Below are 27,446 nucleotides of genomic sequence, written 5' to 3' on the forward strand. Positions count from 1 at the left end.
TTCAGCAGGACCTTTCTCCCTTGATATCATTCTAGGCTTTTTCAATATTTATTTATTTAAAATCTTTTCTATTCCGTCGCTTGGTTAAGCACCATCACAACGGTTTACAGAGAGGCACATATATTTAATGTTCAGCATGGGAAATGCTATCTTACAAAGTGCCGATATAGTTTCGGTTACATGTTTCAATAATACAATCTATATGAAAGGTGACATGGAACTTTTCCATATGTATGATTAATATGGTAACCTTATAGTACTTTATACTATCTCTATCTAGCATTAGAATTAACGTATGAGAAAAAAATAATAAAATATGCAAGTGCGCATCTGTGTGACTTTGTGCTGTATGTTGATGTTCCATTGCCTGTTAGTTCATATTTCTATTCTCCATTTTCATTGTAAAAAGTTTTTTTAAAAAGCCAGGTTTTTAAACTTTTTTGACTACATACAGAGCTAGAAATAGCCTGATAACTTTCTTTGAGGATATTCACCAGAACCTCTATTCCTCTGAATATCCCTGATAAGTTATTGTTAGCTAGTTAAGTTACCCATTCTAGGATTTTTTAATATTAACCTCATCACTGTCTCTGTTGATATTTGCTTTGCTTCAATACAGACAGTACGTGAGATGCTAGAAAACCCCACAGAAGCTGTGAATGATCTCTCCTACTTTGACTGCTTGGACAGCGTGATGGAAAACTCTAAGGTAAGCCCGTCTCTTGCACCTGGCTAGGAGGAGAGTTAAGTCTGTCCTTGTCTGGTTCATTATACACAGAGAGCAGAACATCTACAGTAGCACAACCACTAGGGAGCATAGGGAGACGTGCAGAGCGTCCCTTGTGGAGTGAGCTGAGGTTGGTCACTGGGGAGCATAGGGAGAAGTGCAGAGCGTCCCTTGTGGAGTGAGCTGAGGTTGGTCACTGGGGAGTATAGGGAGACGTGCAGAACGTCCCTTGTGGAGTGACCTGAGGTTGGTCACTGGGGAGTATAGGGAGAAGTGCAGAGCGTCCCTCGTAGAGTGACCTGAGGTTGGTCACTGGGAAGGATAGGGAGAAGTGCAGAACGTCCCTTGTGGAGTGAGCTGAGGTTGGTCACTGGGGAGTATAGGGAGAAGTGCAGAACGTCCCTTGTGGAGTGAGCTGAGGTTGGTCACTGGGGAGTATAGGGAGAAATGCAGAGCGTCCCTCGTAGAGTGACCTGAGGTTGGTCACTGGGAAGGATAGGGAGAAGTGCAGAACGTCCCTTGTGGAGTGAGCTGAGGTTGGTCACTGGGGAGTATAGGGAGAAGTGCAGAACGTCCCTTGTGGAGTGACCTGAGGTTGGTCACTGGGAAGTATAGGGAGAAGTGCAGAATGTCCCTCGTGGAGTGACCTGAGGTTGGTCACTGGGAAGTATAGGGAGAAGTGCAGAATGTCCCTCGTGGAGTGACCTGAGGTTGGTCACTGGGAAGTATAGGGAGAAGTGCAGAACGTCCCTCGTAAAGTGACCTGAGGTTGGTCACTGGGAAGGATAGGGAGACGTGCAGAACGTCCCTTGTGGAGTAACCTGAGGTTGGTCACTGGGAAGTCTAGGGAGACGTGCAGAGCATCCCTCGTGGAGTGACCTGAGGTTGGTCACTGGGAAGTATAGGGAGACGTGCAGAATGTCCCTTGTGGAGTGACCTGAGGTTGGTCACTGGGAAGTATAGAGAGAAGTGCAGGACATTCCTCGTGGAGTGACCTGAGGTTGGTCACTGGGAAGTATAGGGAGAAGTGCAGAATGTCCCTTGTGGAGTGACCTGAGGTTGGTCACTGGGAAGTATAGAGAGAAGTGCAGGACATTCCTCGTGGAGTGACCTGAGGTTGGTCACTGGGAAGTCTAGGGAGACGTGCAGAGCATCCCTCGTGGAGTGACCTGAGGTTGGTCACTGGGAAGTATAGGGAGACGTGCAGAATGTCCCTTGTGGAGTGACCTGAGGTTGGTCACTGGGAAGTATAGAGAGAAGTGCAGGACATTCCTCGTGGAGTGACCTGAGGTTGGTCACTGGGAAGTATAGGGAGAAGTGCAGAATGTCCCTTGTGGAGTGACCTGAGGTTGGTCACTGGGAAGTATAGAGAGAAGTGCAGGACATTCCTCGTGGAGTGACCTGAGGTTGGTCACTGGGAAGTATAGAGAGAAGTGCAGGACATTCCTCGTGGAGTGACCTGAGGTTGGTCACTGGGAAGTATAGGGAGACGTGCAGAATGTCCCTTGTGGAGTGACCTGAGGTTGGTCACTGGGAAGGATAGGGAGACGTGCAGAACGTCCCTTGTGGAGTAACCTGAGGTTGGTCACTGGGAAGTCTAGGGAGACGTGCAGAGCATCCCTCGTGGAGTGACCTGAGGTTGGTCACTGGGAAGTATAGGGAGACGTGCAGAATGTCCCTTGTGGAGTGACCTGAGGTTGGTCACTGGGAAGTATAGAGAGAAGTGCAGGACATTCCTCGTGGAGTGACCAGAGGCTGAAGAAGTGCAGGACGTCTCCTCAGAGAATTACCGGGCTTTCCCTGTAGAGATGAGGTTCAGCTGTGTGTGAGTATAGTCTTATTACTGCATTGCTTAACCTCATGGCTTTGTGTTTATTGAAATATTGGGTCCTGGGCACACCTTATGATGTTTAGCTGCAGTATATTTTACCAGTGGGAAGATATCCTTTTAATTTCTATATCCCGAGAGAGTAATAGTCTAAGTAAATCCAGATGAAATACAAGTTTGCCCTAAGATGTTCACGTGCTCTCTTTTTGGCAGGTCCTGGGTGAATCCATGGCTGGCATTTCCCAGAATGCCAAGAACAGTAATCTTCCAGAATTTGGGGACTCTGTCAGCGTGGCCTCCAAAGCACTCTGTGGCCTGACTGAAGCAGCCGCTCAGGTAATATAGCTCAGGTGTCACAGACAGGAGAACGCAGAACCATTCCCTGTACATGCCCAGATTAGTCCAGACAAGTGGATTTTGCATCCCTACCAGCAGATGGAGGCAGAGAATAAAATCTTTAAGGCACTGCTACATAACTGAGAGCGCCACCTGCAGTCCCTCAGTATTTCTCTGTCTCCAGCAGATGGTAGAGGTAGAAACCTGCAGTCTGAGAGAGAGTACAAAAAAAAGAGAGAAATTAGAGATTTTAAGAAGAAGCAGGAGAGAAAGGAGTTAGTGCTCCCTGAGGTGTTAGGTACCTTTGTGGGCCATCCCTCAGGTGGAGCCTGGTGACAAGGGGTTGGTAATATCTGACTGGCTCTGCCCACATCTCCCCGGGGACTTATAGCCAGGGTTCCTGGTTTCCTCATTCCTGTGGAGGGCTTCTCCCCAGATCGCTGGCTAGCAGCAGAGAAGGATTGCAGCCTATGTATTCATTTATTTTTTGTCATTTTTAAATAAAGGAAAAAAAAGTCCTTTGGATCTGAAGCTGGGCTCGATTGCGGGAGGCCTTGGTGAGGCAGGGCTGCGATCGCATTGGGGAGAAGCCGCTTGAAGTATCAGACAATGCCAGGGGTCCCGGGGCTTGTTGGGGGTGCCTGAGTGATGCAGCTGCAGGCTGGTTTTTTTTCCTGAGCATCAGTGGTGTGGCGGCCGTGTGGTAGGCCTGATACCATCTGCATCGCAGTGCACAAAATTCTGTCAGGCCTGCGGATCGTGCCGAATGCAGCTGAATTTGAGTACCTTTTGTAGCGATTGCGCCTCTGGGGGTGAGGGAATCTCCACGGAAGCGGCAGATGGCCGGAGAAGCCCCTGCTTGTCGAAGCCCATGTCAGTTGCTCCCGGGGCAGCTGGGAGTGCAGAGGTGCTTCCTAAGACACGCAGCAAAAAGACCTCCACTTTTGCAGGGCCCAGGGGCACCCCCTCCCTTTCCCCGGTGGGGCAGCCTTTGAAGGAGGTTTTGGAGGGTAAAGGGTATTCGAAGGAGTCTGATTCCATGGATAGGGAGAATTATTCTCCAGAGTTTGGCCTGATCCTACACAAAGCCTATTTGACCAGGCAAAGAGTGACAGAGAAGCGGCCCTTGAAGGGGAGGCTGCAGTGCCCCTCAAATAGTCAAGGTGGGCCCGGAGGGGATTAAGGCTCAGGAGCCTTGCTGCGTCGCTTGGGTCTGGCTCGATCCTTGGGTGAGATGGACCATGTGTATACCAAGGATTTTTCAGATCTGGCGGATCTATTTGAGGCTGGTAGATACCCAAGGGATGATCCAGGAGACAACCCAGGGCACAGCAGGTGGCAGTCCAGACAAATAATGATGCTGCCGATCCAGAGGAGACTCCAGTGACTGAAGGGGATGACCCGAGTTATTCCAGAAGAAGAAGAGTTGAGGTCCTTCATTCCCCATGTCTTGGATGAGCTGGGTATTTATTTATTTATTTAAACATTTTTATATACCGGCATTAGTTGTGGACATCATGCTGGTTTACAGTAAACAGGTTAAGCCTTGGAATGTCTCAGAGGTAAGCTTCAAAGGAGGCCTTTGGCATCGCATCTAGATGTGGTATGATTCTTGAAGGGGGCCAAGCATTTACAGCTGCTGGTGCACGGATTCTGTCTGGCATGGAGTGTGAACTTGGTCCTTCGAGTACTATGTGGACCTCTGTTCAAGACATTACAGAAGCCAGCATTGAAGGATCTCACCCTGAAGGTGGTTTTTTTTTTGTGATGATTTTTGTTCAGCCAGTTGGATTTCGGAGCTGCAGGCTTTGTATTGTAGAGAGCTGTTTCTGAGAATTACAGAGGAGAGGGTGACTTTACATATGGTACCCTCATTTCTGCCTAAGGTTGTTTCATCGTTTCACCTTAACCAGACTGCGTACCTTCCCACTCAAGGGAGCTTCATTTGTTGCATGTTCAGGTATTGTTGCTGTATCTGAAGTTCACCAACAGTTTCTGGTGGTCGGATCATCTATTTGTATTGTTTGGCGGGCCAAAGAAGGGATGAAAGGCTTCTACGAGTACTATTGCTCATTGGTTGAAGGAAGGTATTTTTTCAGCCTATCTCTGCAAGGGTCGGAAGGTTCCAGAGGGGTTGCAAGCATACTCAACTAGGGCACAGGCAGCCTTTTGGACTGAATGTCAGTTGGTATCACCACAGAGGATCTGTCAGGCAGCAGCATGGTCTTCACTGCACACTTTCTCTCGCATTACCAGTTGGATGTTCAGGTGCCGGCGGAATCGAATTTTGGCAAGTGTGTGTTGAAAGCCGATCTTTCACATATCTGCACAGTGTACAGGTGCTTTGGTACATCCCACTTGTCTGGACTGATCTGGGATACGAACAGGAAAGATAAATTAGTTCTTACCTGCTAATTTTTATTCCTAAAGTACTACAGATCAGTCCAGAGACCCAGCCCCTTATTTACAAAAGACCGAAGACCATTCAACTTGCATGGATGCAATCTGAGGGATTTCATTATATATATATTCAGAACATAAACAGGATTACCAGGTTTGATTAGTTCCGTGGGTTGATGTGGGGCTCTAGTTCAGGGGGCTCCAACCCTTGGTGTGACGTTCGCTCTGAGAGGACAGGAGTGGTTGTGTTTTCACTCTAGTTTGGCTTGGGTGTACAGGTAAATACTGAGGAACTGCAAGTGGCACTCTCTGATATGTAGCAGTGCCTCAGAGCTTTTATTCTCTGCCTCCATCTACTGGAAGGGATGCAAAACCCACTTGTCTGGACTGATCTATGGTAATTCAGGAATGGAAATTAGCTGGTAAGAACTAATTTTCCTATAAGCAAAACAAAATAGCCGCTCCCTAGATTAATCTAAACTAATCTACTTAAATGAAGAAACATCTAACAAATTTCATTGTGAAGACCACATGGGTTTGTAAATCTTTAGGACCATATTAAAGCATCTTATTTATTTATTTATTTAAGGGTTTCTTATATACCGAGGCACGTTTGCAAAACATCACCTCGGTTCACAATGTAACATAACTTAGCAACAAGCTGTACAATAATAATAATAATAATAATAATAACTTAGAACAAGCTTTACAATAATAACATTAACAGGTAGCGGTTTATAGGGCAGGGGATGATAATACGAGATATATATACAAATGTACATGTTAGTTTTAACAATAACGTTATATAAAGCAATCAGAAAAATCAGCAGGGTGAAGTGAACGATGGGGGGGGAAGATGAGGAGAAGCTAAAACATGTAAGGCTTTAAATATGTAACAGTAGCAAGAGGCTTATGTCCCATATATATATACCTCCACCAAAGTAGGTATAAACTAATATACAAAACTTCAATGAAACAAAATATAAATTTTAATATAAAAAGTTGCATCAAATGTGGAGCTTCACTAAAACTTTGTGAAAAACTCCATCCCATGTCATCATCTGCCAGAAGGTGTCCAACTCAAAACTGTGAACTGCTGTTGACGTGTTTTCGTGCCGCTGAAGATTTTAAAGGCTTACACAATCCTTGAACATAATAGCACAAGGATTGAAATTTGTGACTATTCAACATGTATGATGACTTGATTCCTGAAAATTTTAGTCCCGGCCCACTTCAGCTTTTAGAACATAAGAAAATGCCATACTGGGTCAGACCAAGGGTCCATCAAGCCCAGCATCCTGATTCCAACAGTGGCCAATCCAGGCCATAAGAACCTGGCAAGTACCCAAAAACTAAGTCCATTCCATGTAACCATTGCTAATGGCAGTGGCTATTCTCTAAGTGAACTTAATAGCAGGTAATGGACTTCTCCTCCAAGAACTTATCCAATCCTTTTTTAAACACAGCTATACTAACTGCACTAACCACATTCTCTGGCAACAAATTCCAGAGTTTAATTGTGCGTTGAGTAAAAAAAAACTTTCTCAGATTAGTTTTAAATGTGCCCCATGCTAACTTCATGGAGTGCCCCCTAGTCTTTCTACTATCCGAAAGAGTAAATAACCGATTCACATCTACCCGTTCTAGACCTCTCATGATTTTAAACACCTCTATCATATCCCCCCTCAGTCGTCTCTTCTCCAAGCTGAAAAGTCCTAACCTCTTTAGTCTTTCCTCATAGGGGAGTTGTTCCATTCCCCTTATCATTTTGGTAGCCCTTCTCTGTACCTTCTCCATCGCAATTATATCTTTTTTGAGATGCGGCGACCAGAATTGTACACAGTATTCAAGGTGCGGTCTCACCATGGAGCGATACAGAGGCATTATGACATTTTCCGTTTTATTCACCATTCCTTTTCTAATAATTCCCAACATTCTGTTTGCTTTTTGGACTGCCGCAGCACACTGCTCCACATGTCGTACACCCTAGAACTGCAGGCGTATATTCATGCCGATGAATTTTCTCAATTTTTGCTCATCCTGATTCATCTTTTGATGAATGCTCAGTCGGGCGGCACAGCTTAAAACTATCATAGTTTAAAGCTCAAGTTTAACAGCTCAAAACTACCACAGTTTAAGCTCAAGTCCAACATTTTGAAGTTGCAATGTGTTTAATATATAGCTTCAACACAAATTTCAGCACTTTTTGAGAGACTTTTTATTAAAAAAAAAAGAAAAAAACAAAAGGAAGATAATAGACCAGTGATTGTACCGACAGGTTAATTAGTTTCTGTTAAATATCAGATTCTATGCTGGTGCTGAGGTCTTATCTTTCTATATAAAAAGATTTTTTCATAGATATTATAAACTATTAAAAATGAGAGAGTAGTTTTAATTACATGATAATAAAAAGAACATTTTAATTCCTACTATATAACTTCAAATATTGGGATTTAGTTCTGTGTCAACTTTGGTTACATCAACTAGTGATTTTTTGGTCCAATTATTAACTAGTTAATCCCTTATTTTCTTACAACTTTAAAAGATTTTACTATCTATAAAACAAAGATCTACAATAATTTCCTTTATTTTGTCATATAATACTAACGGTAAAGAAACTACTATCACAGATTGTAGCACCAAAACATTAAAATAAATAGACAAAATGCAGAATTATTGTCTGTATTTAATACAGAGCATTATCTGTGCACCAAAACCATTTGTTTTCTTTCAGTTATAGAGCCTAAAACATAGTGCATAAAAATGTGCTGGCGGCAGTTCTAGAATGTAAAAAAAAGTTGGTGGTTCCAGTGTTAATACTGTGACTTCTATTATTTTTGCCAAAAAAGGTAATGAGATTGGGCAAAATCAGTTGGATCTAAGCCCTCTTTCTTTATAATTGGGCATTACTAGGCCTCTTTAAGGGAGTCCAGTTAGTGAATGCCAGCCAAAGATGAGTTTATCAACTTGTCAAGAAAAAGGGCCAAGCATCTCTAACACAACAGTAGAGTAGGCGATTATCTGAACAATCTCTAAAGCTGACACTGGGTCAGAAAGCTCCCTTTTATGATTAGCATTGATAGGTACAACATTCAACTCTACTTGCATGTTGGAGAGATTCAACATGATTGCAGAAACCTTGTTATGAAAAAAATTCCATCTTTTCACATGACAGCAGCTAGTCTGGCAGAGAGCATAGATGAGTCTTTTGCCAATAAGAAATAAAGCATAAATATCTTCACAATTGCAGCATAGATTTTTTACGTTTAAAGGATGTTTATTGATTTTTCTACATACAAAACTAGGACCAACCATCATACATATAATTCTCAATACAAAGACAATTATAAAGATGAAACAACACTTATAGATATTTGAATCTTCTGCTTCAAAAAGATCCCTGTGTAAATACACTGAAAACCATAAAGAAGCAAAAAAATAAAAGAAATCCCTATCCCTTCTCTCCATTCCCCACACAACTCAAAATGTTGGCGTCAATATTCATTGCCAGATATTCCTTTCGTTTTAAATCAGTTATTTTGTAGCAAAAAAAAAAACATTCCTCTGTAGGAAAATCGATACTTTCATTCTGGACATTGAGTACTCAGTGGAGAGGAAAATCCATGCTGTTCTGTCTTTAAAAATTCTTTATTCATGTTGCCTTCACGAGGAGAGTTTTCACCTACTGTATGCCTAATTCTGGCATATTCTGATCCAAGCTGGCTGGGCAGACTGGATGGACTATTGGTCCTTTTCTTCCATCATTTCTATGTTTCAAGCCAAGTCTCTCATATCCTGATAATATCCGACAGTCCCACTGCACCTCTCTGGATCACCTTCCTTGGGCCCGAGATTCATACTCACAAGGGAACAACTTCCCTCTTCTATATAAATCAGTTCTCAAGAATATCTATTAATAAAGCTGCTTTTACTGGTGCTGTAATTTTTAGGCTGTGCATGTTCTTCTTTAATGTCCATGATAGAGTTGGGCCTGGGAGCAGTGCACAGGTCTTGGAAGGTAGCTGCTGCTATAGATACATTGAAGATGATCTTCTGAGTACATGCTGCTCCAGTCCTTTTACTGGCAAGGGAAACTTTACTGGAGCCATCTTGACAATCTGCCTGGGGAAGGGCAGCAGAGGCTGCTAAGGATTAAAAAGGGGGATTTAAATAGTTACATAGTAAATGTCAGAAAAAAAACAAATTGGCTTACCCAGTCTTCCAAGTTGAGATTCTTCCATTTTGGGTAGGTAAATGTACAGCACCCATATGCAGCCCAGCACCAGTTCTTCTCCATTCCATGTCTCTCACTTGATCCTTCAACTCTTGTCTTACTACTGCCTTCAATACCAGTCTCAAACATGCCTAGAATTTGTTAAAATACTTGCCTCCACTAGCAGGCCTGATCCTCTCTTTCTTATAAGATAAGCACTTAATCCAACATTCAGGTCCCCTTCCATGTGATAGCACAAAGCTTTAGAACAATTCACACAGCCACCAAACCAGTATGGCTACTGTGCAAAGTAGGGATAATCAAGAAGGCAAAAGACTCAATCCAAGCAAGGGTCAGGGCATGCAGCAGATAGGGACCAATAAGCAAATGAGAGGTCGAGGTAGGCAGCAGTCCAGAGCAGTCCAATAGCAATCTGAGATCAGGTTCCAGAAGATCGGACCAGAGGAGAGCAACAGAAAGCCAATGGAAAGTGGACAGACAAGGCCAGGGGTGCACAGAGAGCACAAGGCAGGAAGCAATGTCTGAAGGGGAAGGTGAGGAAGGAAGCACAGGCACGCAGGACAACAGAGGAACAAGGCAAGGCAACTAGCACCAAGAAACACATTCCTCAGGAAACCTGTTGCCGAGGCAGGAAGCAGTCAAAGGAACATCCATAAAAGGGCTACAGGTGGTGACGTTATCTCGGGGTGACTGCTGGCTGTTCCCGGTTAGGTGCGTATATAGCGTGCATATGTATGCGCACCTGTGCCTAAGGCAAGGATCACCAGAAGTCTGTTTCAGGGGAAAACATTGATTGAATTCATGGATTAGTTGAGCAGCTTGAATGTCTTCAGTGGATTCGCAAGACTTTTCCTCAGGGCCATTACCCTTTCAGGAGATGAGATATTAAAGTTTCCTTCTTATCCTCTTAAAATCTAGGTGCTCTGCCATTTCATATTGTGTATCATCTTCTAGGAGAATGGTCAGAGGCTGAGGTGGTGACCTAGATGGCCAAGAAAAGATAGGTTTGAGGAGAGATACATGGAACATGTCATGGATCCGAAGCGTGGGTGTTAGGTTAAGCTTATAAACTATGTTTCCTATCTGGCATGCCACAGGAAAGGGTCCCACAAAATGAGGGGCGAACTTCAGACATGGCATCCAAAGTCTGACATTACGAGTATTTAGCCAGCTAAAATGTGAAGCTGAACTTTGTTTTTTAATAGACCTTCCTTTTGGGTTGGGCGGCAACCTGTTCTAAATGTTGGTGTGTGTTCTTCTATAGATTGTGTAGTTCCTGGCTTGTGAGGTTGGCTGCCGGACAGGTTATTGGAATTGCCACCGGCACGGGCATTTGAGGATGATGTCTAAAAACCAGATAGAAGGGTATGTGGCCCTGTGTTCTGGTTGACGTGATTATGTTGTCACATCTTGGCCCAGGGAAGCAAGGAGGCCCATTTGTCCTGGTGTTGGTTCATGTAGGAAGGTCTTGAGAGATTGGTTGGTGTGTTCCACAATTCCATTAGACTGGGGGTGGTAGGCAGAGGAGAAATCTAGGAGGATTCCAAATATGTTGCACAGGCTCCTCCAGTAATGGGTGGTAAACTGGATTCCCCCATCTGACAAGATATGATGAGGAAGGCCATGTAGTTGTAACACATGTTGCACAAACAATTGTTCCAATTTTGGGGCTGAAGGTAACCCTGGTAGAGGAATGAAGTGGGCCATTTTCGAAAATTGATCTGTGATTACCCAAATCATATTATTACCCTGGAGGCGGGAGATCGGTAATAAAGTCCATGGCAAGATATGTCTAGTGGTCCTTAGGGAGTGGCAGAGGTTGAAGAAAGCCCCAGGGTCAAGCCTGTAGACTCTTGTTTGCAGTGCAGGTAGGACAGGATTCTACATATCACTTGGTGTCCTTTTCCCAATGAGGCCACCAATAGTGGCAGGAGTGGAACATTTTAATGCTTCGGACTCCAGGATGTCCAGCTAAACATGTCTCATGGACCCATTGGAGGACACTGAGGAATCACCATCTTCTCCGTGGGCACAGTCGTGGGAGCGGTAATTAGAATCATGGCCAGGTCGATGACATGACATGATGGCTCCAGTGGACCACGGAATCAAAGGACCTGGATAGAGATCCGCCCACCTGTTTTTCTCAGCAGGGCATTAACTTTAAGTTGAAATCAAACCAGCTAAAGAATAGGGACCATCTAGCTTGGTGTGGATTCAGGCGTTGTGCATGATAATAATCCAAATTTTCATGATCTGTTTAAAGTCACAGTGTGTCTGGCCCCTTCCAAAAGATGGCACCACTCTTCAAGGGCAGGCTTGATTGCTAGAAACTCGTGATACCCTATGGTATAGTTTCTCTCTGTTTATGAAAATTTCTTGAAGTATGCACAGGTGACCAATAGCCCATTAGTGTCATGTTGCAAGAGGATAGCCCTCACTCCAAGGGTGAAGGCATAAACCTCAACGATGAATGGCCGGGTGGGGTCAAGCTGCCGCAAGCATAGATTCTTGATGAACCCCGCTTTTAATTGTTGAAAGGCGTGGATCGCCTCTTGGGTCCAGTTATGGGCATCGACACCTTTCCGAGTCAAGGTTGTAAGTGGGGCCGCCAGTGATGAGGGTCTATGAATGGAACTGGTGGTAATAGTTCAAAAAACCTAAGAATCATTGTAGTGCCCTGAGCCCCACTGGCTGTGGCCAATTCCAGATGGCTTTCAGTGTATCAGGACCAATACGTAGGCCTGCACTCGAGATAATATTCCCTAGGAATGGTAACTCTTCTTGATCAAAGGAACATTTCTCCAGCTTGGCATAAAGCTGCAAGCATTACAAGACTTGTCAAACTTGTCTTTGATGCTGTTCCTTTGTCTTAGAAAAGACAAGAATGTTGTCCAGATACACAATGATGTGCGAGTATATAAGCTCCTGGAATATTTCATTCACTGTGGCTTGAAAAACTGCAGGTGCTTTACACAGCCCAAAGGACATAACCTAACATTGTATATCTACAGCATGGGTTATTTTTCCCTATATGTATTACCTTGCACTTGTCCACATTATATTTTATCTGCCATATGGATGCTCAGCTTTCCAGTCTCGAAAGGTCCTCCTCCTGCAATTTATAACATTCTGCTTGTGATTTAACTACTCTGAAAAACTGGGTCATCTGCAAATTTTATTACCTCACTCGTGGTAACTCTTTCAAATCATTTATAAATATATTAAAAAGCACCGGTCCAAATACAGATCTCTGAGGCACTCCACTTTTTACCTTTTTCCACTGTAAAAACAGACCATTTGATCCTACTCTGTTTCCTTTCTTTTAACCAGCTTGCAGTCCACAAAAGGACATCGCCTCCTATCCCATGACTTTTTAGTTTTCTTAGAAGCTTCTCATGAGGGACTTTGTCAAATGCCTTCTGGAAATCCAAATACACCACATCTGTTGGTTAACCTTTGTCCAAATGCTTATTCACCTCTTCAAAAAGTGTTGGTTGGGTCTCGTCCAGCCAGCTCATCTTTAATTGATTCAGAGTCCTTGTCAGAGTCCTTGTCAGTTCGGAGGCCTGCATCCTAAAGTGGATTGCATATTCCCTGACTGTGCGAGACCCTTCGTGAATCTGCAGAAGTTCAGAGGTGGAGCTTCCAGGTTCATCAAAAACCAGACGAAAGTCCTGGTGGAAGCAATCCAGATCTTCCAATAGTGGATCCTCTCGTTCCCATAGAGGGGATGCCTAGGACAAGGCAGAGCCCCCGATAGGGACAAAATGAAAGTGACCTTAGTTTTATCCATAGGGAAAAGGACCGCCTGAAAAGTAAAGTGCTTACGACACTGATTAATAAAGCCTCCTCACTCTTGAGTATCTCCATTGAAGAGTGGTGGAGAAAGGTAGTTGAAGGATTGGAATCGGGGCAGGGTTTGGTAGAGGAACTAGTGCTGGGAGTGGTGCTACAAGGACATCCATGCGAGCGGCAAGCCTCTTTAGGACTCTGGTTACCTGATCCAGGATGCCTTGCTGTTGCTGAACCTGGGATGTCAATCCTAGAATGGCCTGTAAAGCTGTCAGATCCACCGGGTTCATGGCCTCAGCAATCTGTTAGGGAACGTAAACCCTTGGGTGGGAGTGAGGGCCACCACCGCAGGTGGACAAACCCCGAAGTGGGACTATCAGGAGCTTCACCTTTACCAACCATTTTCCCTGCAGGTTGAGCCCTTGGTTTCTGACGGCTGGCAGGACTTAGGAGGATCCCTGGGGTAGTCAAGAAGGCAAAAGACACAGTCCAAGCAAGGGTCAGGGCAGACAGCAGGGACCAGTAAGCAAGCAAGAGGTCGAGGCAGGTGGCAGATCGTGGAAACCAGTAAGCAAGTGAGAGGTTGATGCAGGCGGCAGACAGCAGGAAACCAGTATGCAGATGAGAGGTTGAGGCAGGCTGGCATTCCAGGTCAGTCCAATACCAGTCCGAGGTCAGCTTCCAGAAAATCAGGCCAGGGGAGATAGCAGAGTGTGGATAGACAAAGCCAGGGGAGCACAGGAAGCAAGGGCTGGAAGGGAAGGCGAGTTAAGAGGCACAGGCATGGCAGGACAGCAGAGGAACACAGTGAGGCAACTAGCACTGAGAGAGTCGCATGCTCAGGGTTCCTGCTGCCGAGGTAGGGAGCAGTGGAAGGAGCGTACCTAAAAGGACAACAGGTGGTGACGTTATCTCAGGGCAACTGCTGGCTGTTCCCAGTTAAGCATGTATATAGCGCGAGTATCTGCACGCATTACGGGAAGTCTGCCAGCAGCGTGTAATGGCGGCGTTCCGTGTGGAGATGGGGAGCTGGGGAGCTGGGGGCTGGTAAGCCTCTATTTGGGGCCTGTACTAGGTGGAAGCAGGGTTTAACTATCATCTGTGTTTGTTCTGTGCCTTTTTGAAGTCACCCATTCCAGAAGGGCATGCTAGGCATCCATTACCCTTGCTGTGAAAATTTCCTGACATTTTTCCCAACATCTATCCTCTTAGAACTTCATGTCATGACCCATAATTCTGCAACTTCATTTCCATTGAAAATAATGCACTTATTAATGTTTCAGGTATTCAGATATCTCTATCACATCCCCCCATCTCTCCTGTCCTCTTGGATATACATATTTAGATCCTTGTCATCTCCTATGACTTTTGGTGCAGACCCTGCACCAGTTACTTACCTTTTTCTGGACCGCTTCTAGCCTATCTATATCCTTTCAGAAATACTGCCTCCAGAACTGAACACAGTATTCTAGGTGACGACTCGCCAACCACCTGTACGGAGTCAAATAATCTGATAGCGGCTTTATTCCTAAATTCAGACTGCTCATAGCTGCTACAGAAGGAAGGACCAGTCTTTAATATTATCTTCTGCACATGCAGCTGCCTGGAAATTAGCAAGTCTCATATGTTAGAGGTATTAGCCCCAGTAACGCATTACACACCTGACTGTGTAGTGGCCCTGCATGTTTGCCTTCCCTTCTGCAGGACTTAATAGTAGCTTGTAAACTTCCGTCTGAGTAGTGGAATCTGGCTGGACGTGGGGGCTTTGCTCCCCATTCAGTGTTAAAGTTGTGTGAAAGAGTGCAAACGCATTAGAGATTGGATTTCTCAGGGATTCATTGAATGCATTGAAGGTCCTGGCCATACACATGGCCACCCACAAAGCATTTCCTTAATTCCCACTTCTCTTTCCAGGCTGCTTATCTGGTTGGCGTTTCAGACCCCAACAGCCACGCGGGTCAGCAAGGACTTGTGGATCCCACTCAGTTCGCAAGAGCCAACCAGGCAATCCAGATGGCCTGCCAGAATCTGGTAGATCCAGCCTGTACTCAGTCCCAGGTGAGAGATGGTTCATGTTTTATATATTTTTCACCAGTGAGATGTGCCTGTTTTCTCTATTGACTAGTGAGGTGTTCCTGATGACTCTGTGGGGTTGTTTGATCATTAGGTCCTGTCTGCTGCCACTATTGTAGCAAAGCACACGTCTGCCCTTTGCAACGCATGCCGCCTGGCTTCCTCCAGAACTGCCAATCCTGTGGCTAAGAGGCAGTTTGTTCAGTCTGCAAAGGAGGTGGCCAATAACACTGCCAACCTGGTGAAGACCATCAAGGTAAGCACATCATGATGTCTTAAACTCAGATTAAGATTGGGGGGGAGAGGATGAGACGGTACGGAAATAGAGGTGGAAGAGAGTAGAAGCAGGTATACACAGTGGCAAGTCGGGGAATGTATCGAGAGAGCCTGGTTAGGTAGAGAAGGTGCTTCTAATGGTGTAGGTAGAAGCAGGAAAGCATGGAGTGAGAGACAGATCAATGAGCTGGGGAGCAGTAGGTGACAGCAATGATGGGGATAAACTGCTGGGTCAAGAAGCTGATATTTAATTGGAAAATGTCAAATGGACACCTGGTGTCTCTGTTATAGTGCTGTGCACTGTAGTGTGGAGTATGAGTTGCTCTGTCTTCAGCTTGCTGGCTTTCTCTGCTTGAGTCTCTCCTGCATTCTGCCCATCGAGTCTGTATCTCGTGTAAACCTGCACAAGGTGCTCCGAAATTCTTGCTGTGAATCATCTGACAGCCAGAATTTCTCTGGCTAATTCGGAGGGATATTCAGTACTGCAGCTGCACTATTGAATATTGACAGATATATTTATCCAGCTAACTTTAGAACAACAGTATAGCACAGCCAGTGTTAGCCAGATATGTTATCCCGCTAACTCTGAATATAAGAATTAGCTGGATAATCTAACTCCTCCCAGAACGTCCCTAAGTTATCTGGCTACATTTTAGCCAGATAATGAGAACATTCAAAGGTCCGCCTTTAGCTGGATAACTTCTGAGTTATCTGAGTAAATGCCTCTGCTACTAAGCACTGCCTATGGAAATGCATTTTATTTTTGTAGAAGAGGTCACACTGCCCACTTCATAGTGCTCTGAGGGCAGGAGATGAGAATCCTGAGAAATGCACTGAATCTGAATATCTTAGAGAATATGCTTAGAGCACTGAGATGCATGGCAAAGACTGTTGCCTTTTCAGAAATATTACCTGTTTATGGAAAGGTAAAAGAGAGGCTAATCCACATAGATAATTTCAATTCCTGGCTCAAAACCTGGTATACAGAGAGTGATGTGGATACAATGAAGGCTGGGGTCGTGTATGGAGCAGTAAAGGGCTATATGGTAAGGATGGCCTACATTTCTCTGTAGCAGGAAGGAGGATGCTAATTGAGGAATTCAGATCAAATATTATCATACATTTAAACCAAACAATGGCAGGAGATGGCCAATTAAATTGGCATGTCATCCCCAAGCAATGCAGGAAGTGGGAGGAGAAAATAACAAAATCAGCTCGAAAAAGCAGAAAAGGTGACTAGGAAGTGCAGCAAATCAAGGGAGAAAATTTGGAAAGCTGTGACCACAAATGCTCCTAGTTTGGGCAATAAAATCCTAAACCTGCAGGTCCTAATGGAGGTGGACTTGGACATTGTTGCTGTTACGGAGACGTGGTTCATGGGTTCTCATGATTGGGATACAGCCATACCGGGCTATAACTTGTTAAGAAAGGACAGAGAGGAGTTGCTGTTTATGTCAAAAATAATATCCAAGCAACTGAACTGCTAGGAATGTGGGGTAGAGAAGAAGCATTATGGGCTGACCTAAAAAAAAAAAAGAATGATACATCCATTTTTACTGGAGTGCTTTACAGGCTTCCGACTCAAACAGAAGAACTATACAGAGATCTGGTTGAAGACATCCAAAAGGTGGGAAGTGTTACTTGTTGGAGATTTTAATCTGCAGGATGTAGACTGGAGAATCCCTTCTGCACAATCTACCAGAAGTAGAGAGATAGTGGATACCGTGCAATGGGCTGTGTTCCAACAAAAGGTAATGGAACCCACGAGGGAGGGAGCTATACTCGACATAGTGCTCTCTTACGGAGATAATGTCTCTAATGTCCAGGTGGGTGCCCACCTGAGAACCAGTGATCATCAAACGGTATGGTTTGATATCTCAAATAGGATAAAGAGAGGTCACACGAAGACACGAGTTTTGAATTTCAAAATTATGTACTTGTCAAAATGGGAACGTTCCTGGAGGTAGAACTAGAAAACTGGGAGAAAATTAGAGAGGTGGAAGAACAGTGGGCCAAACTAAAAGGAGCAATTACAAAGGCAACAAATCTGTATGTTAGAAAAGTAAACAAAAGTAAGAGAGAAAAATGGATCTGGTTCTCAAAGAAGGTAACTGAAAAAATAAAGGCAAAAAGAACAGCGTTGAAGAAGTAAAAAGTATCCCTAAAAGAACACAGTGAAGAATATCTGGTGAAACTGAGGGAGCTGAAGAAAGCAAAAAGTTAGGCAGAAGAAAGGATTGCCAAAGAAGTAAAGCGAGGTGACCAAACATTTTTTAGATGTCTCAAAGAAAGGAGAAAGATCCGAAGTAGTATAGTGAAACTGAAAGGTGACAAAGATCAACGTGTGGAGAGAGACGAAGAAATGGCAGAAATATTAAACAAATACTTCATTTTGATGTTCACTAAAGAAGACTCTGGAGAAGGACCATCACTAGTTGACAAGACTCTGGATCAGGTTGGAGGCGACAAAACTCGATTTACAGAAGAGAATATATGGGAAGAGCTAGGAAAACTGAAAGGCCATGGGACCGGATGAGGTACGTCCCAGGATACTGAGGGAGCTCAGATGTGCTGGTAGGTCCACTGAAGGACATGTTCAATACATCCCTGGAAACAGGAATGGTTTAGAGTGATTGCAAAAGAGCAGTAGCAGAGAGGAGGCTGGAAACTACAGGCCAGTTAGCTTCACCTCGGTGGTGGGAAAATTAATGGAGACTGCTGAAGGAAAGGAGAGTGAACTATCTACAATCCATGGCAACATGGATTCACTAGGGAAAGGTCCTGGCAGACAAATCTGATTGATTTTTTGGATTGGGTGATTAGAGAATTGGATCAGGGCTCAATGTGATTTACTTGGATTTTAGAAAAGCTTTTGATACGGCCCCACATAGGAGACTCCTGAACAAAATGAGAAGCTTTGGGAGTGGGTGCCAACGTGGTAGCATGGATTTGTAAACTGGTTGACTGACAGGAGACAGCAAGTAATGGTAAATGGAACCTGCATTGAAGAGAGAACCATGTTAAGTGGAGAGCCACAGAGATCAATTTTGGGACTGGTTCTGTTTTAATATCTTTGTGAATAACATTGCAGAAGAGATAGAAGATAAAGATTGTCTGTTTGTGGATGATACTAAGATCTGTAACAGAGTGGACATGCCTGAAGGATTAGAGAAAATAAAAAGTGATTTAAGAAAGCTTGAAGACTGGATCTAGGATTTGGCAGCTGGGATTCAATGCCAAGAAGTGCACAGTCATGCATCTGGGGTGCAGTAATCCATAAGAGCTATCTGTGATGGGCGATGAAAGACTAATGTGCACGGGCTGTGATAGGGATCTTGGTTTGATAGTGTCTGGTGATGTGAAGCTGGGGAAGCAATGTGACAAGGCAATAGCTAAGGCTAGAAGAATGCTGAGCTGCATAGAGAGAGGAATATCCAATAAGTAAAAGGAGGAGGTGATAATCCCCTTGTACAGGTCCTTGGTGAGGCCTCACCTAGAATATTGCTTTCAGTACTGGTGCCTATGTCTCAAAAAGTATAAAGACAAGATAGAAGTGATCCAAAGAAGAGTGACCAAAATGGTGTGGTGTCAGCATCGGAAGACTTGTCAGGAGAGGCAGAAGGATCTGAATATGTACAGCCTGGAGGAGAGGAGGTGCAGGGGAGATAAGATACAGAGCTTCAGATACCTGAAAGGTTTTAATGATGTGGTGTCAGCATCAGAAGACTTATCAGGAGAGGCAGAAGGATCTGAATATGTATAACCCTGGAAGAGAGGAGGTGCAGGGGAGATAGGATACAGAGCTTCAGATACCTGAAAGGTTTTAATGATGTGGTGTCAGCATCGGAAGACTTATCAGGAGAGGCAGAAGGATCTGAATATGTACCCCCTGGAGGAGAGGAGGTGCAGGGGAGATAAGATACAGAGCTTCAGATACCTGAAAGGTTTTAATGATGTGGTGTCAGCACTGGAAGACTTATCAGGAGAGGCAGAAGGATCTGAATATGTACCCCCTGGAGGAGAGGAGGTGCAGGGGAGATACGATACAGAGCTTCAGATACCTGAAAGGTTTTAATGATGTGGTGTCAGCATCGGAAGACTTGTCAGGAGAGGCAGAAGGATCTGAATATGTACCCCCTGGAGGAGAGGAGGTGCAGGGGAGATAAGATACAGAGCTTCAGATACCTGAAAGGTTTTAATGATGTGGTGTCAGCATCAGAAGACTTATCAGGAGAGGCAGAAGGATCTGAATATGTACAGCCTGGAGGAGAGGAGGTGCAGGGGAGATAGGATACAGAGCTTCAGATACCTGAAAGGTTTTAATGATGTGGTGTCAGCATCGGAAGACTTGTCAGGAGAGGCAGAAGGATCTGAATATGTACCCCCTGGAGGAGAGGAGGTGCAGGGGAGATAAGATACAGAGCTTCAGATACCTGAAAGGTTTTAATGATGTGGTGTCAGCATCGGAAGACTTGTCAGGAGAGGCAGAAGGATCTGAATATGTACCCCCTGGAGGAGAGGAGGTGCAGGGGAGATACGATACAGAGCTTCAGATACCTGAAAGGTTTTAATGATGTGGTGTCAGCATCGGAAGACTTGTCAGGAGAGGCAGAAGGATCTGAATATGTACCCCCTGGAGGAGAGGAGGTGCAGGGGAGATAAGATACAGAGCTTCAGATACCTGAAAGGTTTTAATGATGTGGTGTCAGCATCAGAAGACTTATCAGGAGAGGCAGAAGGATCTGAATATGTACCCCCTGGAGGAGAGGAGGTGCAGGGGAGATAAGATACAGAGCTTCAGATACCTGAAAGGTTTTAATGATGTGGTGTCAGCATCGGAAGACTTGTCAGGAGAGGCAGAAGGATCTGAATATGTACCCCCTGGAGGAGAGGAGGTGCAGGGGAGATAAGATACAGAGCTTCAGATACCTGAAAGGTTTTAATGATGTGGTGTCAGCACTGGAAGACTTGTCAGGAGAGGCAGAAGGATCTGAATATGTACCCCCTGGAGGAGAGGAGGTGCAGGGGAGATAAGATACAGAGCTTCAGATACCTGAAAGGTTTTAATGATGTGGTGTCAGCACTGGAAGACTTATCAGGAGAGGCAGAAGGATCTGAATATGTATAACCCTGGAGGAGAGGAGGTGCAGGGGAGATAGGATACAGAGCTTCAGATACCTGAAAGGTTTTAATGATGTGGTGTCAGCACTGGAAGACTTGTCAGGAGAGGCAGAAGGATCTGAATATGTACCCCCTGGAGGAGAGGAGGTGCAGGGGAGATAGGATACAGAGCTTCAGATACCTGAAAGGTTTTAATGATGTGGTGTCAGCACTGGAAGACTTGTCAGGAGAGGCAGAAGGATCTGAATATGTACAGCCTGGAGGAGAGGAGGTGCAGGGGAGATAAGATACAGAGCTTCAGATACCTGAAAGGTTTTAATGATGTGGTGTCAGCACTGGAAGACTTATCAGGAGAGGCAGAAGGATCTGAATATGTATAACCCTGGAGGAGAGGAGGTGCAGGGGAGATAGGATACAGAGCTTCAGATACCTGAAAGGTTTTAATGATGTGGTGTCAGCACTGGAAGACTTGTCAGGAGAGGCAGAAGGATCTGAATATGTACCCCCTGGAGGAGAGGAGGTGCAGGGGAGATAGGATACAGAGCTTCAGATACCTGAAAGGTTTTAATGATGTGGTGTCAGCATCGGAAGACTTGTCAGGAGAGGCAGAAGGATCTGAATATGTACAGCCTGGAGGAGAGGAGGTGCAGGGGAGATAAGATACAGAGCTTCAGATACCTGAAAGGTTTAATGATGCACAATTGACAAACCTTTTCCACTGGAAAGAAATCAGTAGAACCCAGGGGTCATGAAATGAAACTCCAAGGAGTGCGACTCGGGAGCAATGTCAGGAAATATTTCTTTACGGAAAGGGTGGTGGATGCCTGAAATGCACTTCTGGAGGAGGTGGTGAAGACCAAAACAGTGAGAGAATTTCTAAGGGACATGAGAGAAACGCTGGAGGATGGGAATGAAGAAAAGAGAGCATGGGGGTAAGTTGTTACCCTTAACCAAGAAGTCTTCATACTGTTGATGCAACTCCATCATCGCTCTCTGCTTCAACAGCAGTGGAAATAGGGGAATTGGATTCAGACAGCGACCAACGAGGGTCCCGCCTTTTACGGTTTGGGGAACAATAAGTATGGGAGTGACTTGCTGAGGCGGCTTTTACTACCCTTAATCACTAAGGGGTCGATTTTCAAAACCGCGCGCGGTTCCTGGCGCACACACATGGACCTGCCGGTTTTATAAAATGCGCGCGCATGTGCGGACGGACCACGGGGGGAATTTTGAAATTACACACGGCAACGCGATCGGCCTTTTTTTCCAGTTCCCTCCCAATCCGCTCCGTTTAAGGAGTGGACCGGGAGGGAACTTTGCTAGCACCCCCCCCCCCCTTCCGCCTAACCTTCCTTCCCTTTCCCCTCTTCACCCCCACCTAATTACACCAAATCTTTTTAATTTCACTACTTCCTGCTCCTCCGGAGCAGAAGTTTTTTCCGCGTGCTGGCAGCCAGCGGCCTCCATCCCGCCCCGCCCAGACTATGCCCCCCTGGCCCACCCTTTTTTCAGGGCCCGGCCTCCAACCCACCCCGCCCAGACTGTGCCCCCCTGGCCCACCCTTTTTTCAGGGCCCGGCCTCCATCCCACCCCGCCCAGACTGTGCCCCCCTGGCCCACCCTTTTTTCAGGGCCCGGCACTTCTGCGTGTAATTCCTGTTTTTCACGCACGCAGAACTTTGAAAATTTACTTATAAGCCTGATACTTTTGATGCAGCTCCAACACTGCTCTCTTCTTTCACGGCAGCGGTTAAGGGACACTGGATTCAAACAGCATCCTGGGGCCCTGGCTTTTATGTTCTGGGAAACTGAGAAGCATGGGGGGAACCTGCACAGTGCAGCCCATACTGGCATGAGCCTGCTGGGCAGACTGGGGGGATCCTTTGGTCCTTTTCTGCCGTCATTTCTATGTCTCAATGTAACTCTTGTACTTATTGACCTGAGAACTTGATCTTCTGTAATTATTGAATTGAGGACGCCAGTATCTTAACACTGAACCTGGATCTTTAGCAACCGAACAAAGAACTACCTGTGAGAATAATCTTCCTCTCCATGTTTGTTGTGCTTTTTCTTCTCAGGCTTTCACAGATGTCTCCTGCTTAGCTTCCCTTCCCTCTATGCCTTGCCCTGAATAATCATTTCTACTGCTCACCACTGGTTGCTTAGCTTTTGTGTTCTTTCGTGTCACTTTGGAGTAAAATTCTATAGTATTGTATTTTATGATTTGTTTGTTTTTTCTGCAGGCACTTGATGGCGCTTTTAATGACGATAACCGTGAGAAGTGCCGAGCAGCAACCGTGCCCCTCATAGAGGCCGTGGATAACCTCAGCGCCTTCGCATCCAATCCTGAATTTGCCAGTGTCCCTGCCCAGATCAGTCCTGAGGTAAGAGTACTTCCAGGAGACCTTAGGGAAAGGGAAGATGAAATGATCATGCCTATCTTAAAATCTGTGTATTCGCTCTCTGTCAAACCAAGCTCAGCCTTTGAGGCCCTGACAGGATGTGCTCTGTTCTACCCCCTCATACATGCCATCCTGCTCTATGCACTTGTGCCATAGGCCCACCTGGCATGCCAACACGCGGGCCTGTACCTCGGAAGTATTAGAGACTAGCAAGTAACCCAGAAAACCTCTAAAAGCCTGGCTCTTCCCGGTGACCTTCAGTTCAGGAATAGGGCACGGCCTGTCTTTCAAGATGCATGCTCTGATTCCTCTAAGACTTTCTGTATGTAGCAAAACTGCTCCTAATCACTATGGGGCGGTCTTTCAAAGTCATTTATGGAAATAAAACCCAGTTTTATACACTTGAATGACTCTTACAGAATAGACTGGGGTCTCTGTGCAAAAAAAGGACAAAAATAATTGGGCTTTTATGTGAACTGCAGAGAGGCAGAGTTGGATCTTACATGCATTCTTTTTTATTTTAAAAAGTATGTGTGTACACTAACCGGTATAAGTTACACTCTCCAAAGAGGAGATGTAACTTTATCCAAGTTCATCTTTGTGCACACAGTCCAGTTATGCAACCATTTTCAAACCAAATTTACGTACATAAGTTCACTTTCATAATGCTGGCCCTGTGACCCTGTCTTCCTCCTATTGTGTCCTTCATCAGAGATTGCTTTCATGTAGACCCGGACATGCTGTAGTATGCTTTGAACTCTTACTTGGAAAAGTGGGAAATAATTCTACTTCAGCCAGCTAGACCAGTCCAAACAAATAGTTTATGCCCACCAACCAGCAGATGGCGACAGATAAAACAGGTTTGCTGACGTCACTTCGTTATAGGTTCTTGTGCTGACCTCAGCCTGTTAGTATTTTCTGTCTCCAGCAAATGGTAGGTAAGCATCCAGTGCTGCGAGCTGAGGTCTGATTGTGTTAGATTAAGAGGAATTCAAGTTGAAGGGCAGCTCCTGAGGTGAAAGGCTTGTACTTCCTTGCTCGGTTGAGCATAACCCTAGGCCAGGGGCCTTCCAGTGTGGCTGAACTGGGCTTGGGCCAGGGGAGGTCCTCCCCTTCCATCTTGCCTCTTTTCTTCCCCTCTTCCTTAGATTCTGTGCCTAGGGACTCTCTTCCTCTTCACAAGCTAAGAAACAACGGGGTTCTTTTACCTAGGTTGCCCTACTGCAAGTAATAGAGTAAAAAACTAAAAATAAAAGCCAGTGTTTTTTCTCAAGAGGAAGTGAGAGCAGCTGCGATACTTGGGGTTGAGCAGCAGATGAGTAGGGCGCTTTGTGTCTGTTCTTCCGGGTGTGGCAGCGAGGCTTGTTTTATCATCCATGATACAGGGAGAAATTATGGGGGCACCAGCTAAGCTGTGTGATAGCTGAGGGGTGTGGTGAATCCAGGCTGTACAAGGCTTGTGTGGAGGAGAAAAGGGATCGATCACCTCGGTGATTCTGCTGCTTCGGTGGGCGGTCCGGCTGGTCTCTCAGTTCCTGCTGGCTGTTAGCCGTGGCTGGAAAAGTGGCTACCTATGAAACGGGGGAGAGAGGAAAAGAAGTAGAGCCCCCCCCTCCCTTAGGCACGCAGTTCAGGCAGCTGGTTTGTCTATGGATCAGACTGTAGCTGCTGGCTTTATGCATGTTCCTTCCTCCTCAGTATTTGCAGCTGCTTCTGCAGCCTGTGCTTCAGTATCCAAGGAACCTGTAAAGTGCACACATGTATGGGACAGAGTTTGGTCCCAGGACGAACTCCAGTAATTCCTTCTGCTCTGGGGGGAGGGAGAGACAGGAAGGAAGAGATTTGGAAAAAGAGGAGAATGGAAATATGGATGATGGCAAAGCATCCAAATTGATGGAAAATCTTGATGATTTTAAAGCTCTGAGGGAAGATGTCAGTGAGGAAAATTTGGAGGAAGGAAAATATCTTCCTGAAGGAGAGCATGACTCTCTTTCAGTGTGGCTCTTTTCCCTGTACGTACCGGATCAGTCCAGACTCATCCGTGCCAGCAGGCGGAAACAGAGAAAGTAAAACTGACACTGCTTTAACTATGATGATGCCCCCTGCAGTTTCTCAGGATTTCTCTGTCTCCCAGCAGGGCAGGTCTGATGCTTGAACCCTGCAGTTTGGTTTAGGATTTTTTTGCCTGTTTTTTTTCTTTTAATTTTGGAGAGCCTTCCTCCCAGGGGGTCGGGGTTGCTGGTAAGGAACCCCTACCCTATCTGGTTGAGGTGCAGGGGCTGAGGGTTGGTGACCCTTTTGTATGCCCCCATCCCGTAACCGTGTGGTGCAAATCCGGTGCTCCGGATCCCTCCCTGACACGTGTTGGCTCACAAATTGATTTTCTCACTTTTTTTTCCTATCCCTCCTCATGAGCCTCAGCCTGGTTCTCAATACTTCCAAAACTGAGCTGGTCATCTCCCCCAACAATAACAACCCACCAGCCAGCACCACAAACATACCATCAGTAAATCAAGTGAGAGACCTTGGAGCCACCCTAGACTCCAGAATGAACCTCAAAAAATTCATTAACGACACCACAAAAGAGGGCTTTTATAAACTTCAGGTCCTAAAACAATTAAGACCACTCCTCCACTTCCATGACTATAGATCTGTCCTTCAAGCCATAATATTCTCAAAAATTGATTACTGCAACGCTCTCCTGCTTGGTCTCCCGGCCTCCTCCACCAAACCTCTTCAGATGCTACAAAACGCAGCAGCCAGGATCCTTACTAACACGCGCAGGATGGACCACATCACATCGATACTAAAAATACTTCATTGGCTACCCATACACTCCAGAATACTCTTCAAGACTCTGACCATCATTCACAAAGCCATATATCATCAATCCTCTCTGCAACTAACCATACCCCTCAAATTACACTCCTCTTCAAGACCTACCAGATCTGCATACAGAAGCTCCCTACAAGTTCCTCCCAGCAGCTCCACTAAACATAATTCCATTGAAAAATGAGCGCTTTCCACCGCTGGACCACATCACTGGAACTCTCTCCCACCAGACATACGCCAGGAATATTGTCATCTCACATTCAGAAAAAAACTGAAAATTTCCTAGCGTGTAGCAGATGGACTCAAAACAAGTGGGGTATAGTGTGCTCGTGCTAGCAGTTGGAGACGGATCTGACGTCAGCACGGGTACATATACCCCCGCAGGAAGTGCAGCAATTCAGTAATTTCCGTCTCCAAAGTAGTTTGGAGCTACCTCACGCTTGCTGAGCGTGTTTCCAAATTCTAACGACTAAATTCATAGAAGACACCTACCTGAAGACGAGCCCCGCACTCCTACCGTGATACCATTCGGTCACTCCCCCAGTTGAGTTTCCCAAGGTGATTTCCGTGGTCCCTCGGAGGTAAGTGCTTCGGTCCGGTGGCCGAATCGCGGCAGGGACCTAGCCCCCGAGTGAGAAGGGCTCGGGCGCGGCTTGGCCCCTGAGCGAGACGAGTTCGGGCGCGGCCTAAGAGGCAGCCTCGGTCCCGGCGTGGACTTGGCCCCCGAGCGAGACGAGTTCGGGCGCGGCCTAGAGGCAGCGGGTGCACCTCCTCGAGCACGGCGGTGACGGTAATCACCCTCTCCCCCCGCAGCCGGAGACCGCCCGGTTTGCAGCTGGGAAGCTCCGAAGACTAGGTAAGGCGTACATCTTTACTTGTTGGTCTCCGAGGAACCGAGGAGTAGCAGAGTCTGCCTACGTGGCAACCCGCCAAGGGGGTCGCCATTTTGCCTGTCTGCTCGCCGCGCCATAGGCGCATGTCACTACGCACACATTGATACATACTGTTAGGCGCCCGTCGCTAAGCGCATACTGTTCGGCGCCCGTTGCTAAACGCATGATGTTAGGCGCCCATTGCTAGGCGCATGCTGTTAGGCGCCCGTGGCTAAGCACATACTGTTAGGCGCCCGTGGCTAAGCGCATACTTTAGGCGCCCGTTGCTAAGCGCACGTTGAGAGGCGCCCGCTGCTAAGCGGCGCCCGCTGATAGGCGCACATTCATAGGTGCACGTTCATAGGCGCCCGCTGATAGGCGCACGTTGATACGTGCACGTTGATACGTGCACGTTGTTAAGCACACGTTGTTAAGCGCACGTTCATAGGCGCCAGTTGATAGGCGCACGTGGATAAGCGCATATTGGTAGGCGCACATCTTTCGCGCATATTACAAAGCGCAGACTCTAGCTGAGTTGACAGACGAGATGGAGC

The 27,446-nt window shown here is 45.8% G+C and overlaps 1 protein-coding gene across 1 annotated transcript in view; it reads left to right on the plus strand.

The window, feature by feature from the left end:
* LOC115079620 (talin-1-like) overlaps window positions 1-27,446 on the plus strand; it is a 480,705-nt gene that overhangs the window by 273,707 nt on the left and 179,552 nt on the right. The window contains 5 exon segments of the mRNA XM_029583330.1: window positions 620-709; window positions 2,769-2,891; window positions 15,232-15,375; window positions 15,485-15,646; window positions 23,030-23,170. Coding sequence (XP_029439190.1) covers window positions 620-709; window positions 2,769-2,891; window positions 15,232-15,375; window positions 15,485-15,646; window positions 23,030-23,170 — 660 coding nt within the window.

This window comes from Rhinatrema bivittatum, chromosome 1 (assembly GCF_901001135.1).
Source record: "Rhinatrema bivittatum chromosome 1, aRhiBiv1.1, whole genome shotgun sequence".
Taxonomy (NCBI): domain Eukaryota; kingdom Metazoa; phylum Chordata; class Amphibia; order Gymnophiona; family Rhinatrematidae; genus Rhinatrema; species Rhinatrema bivittatum.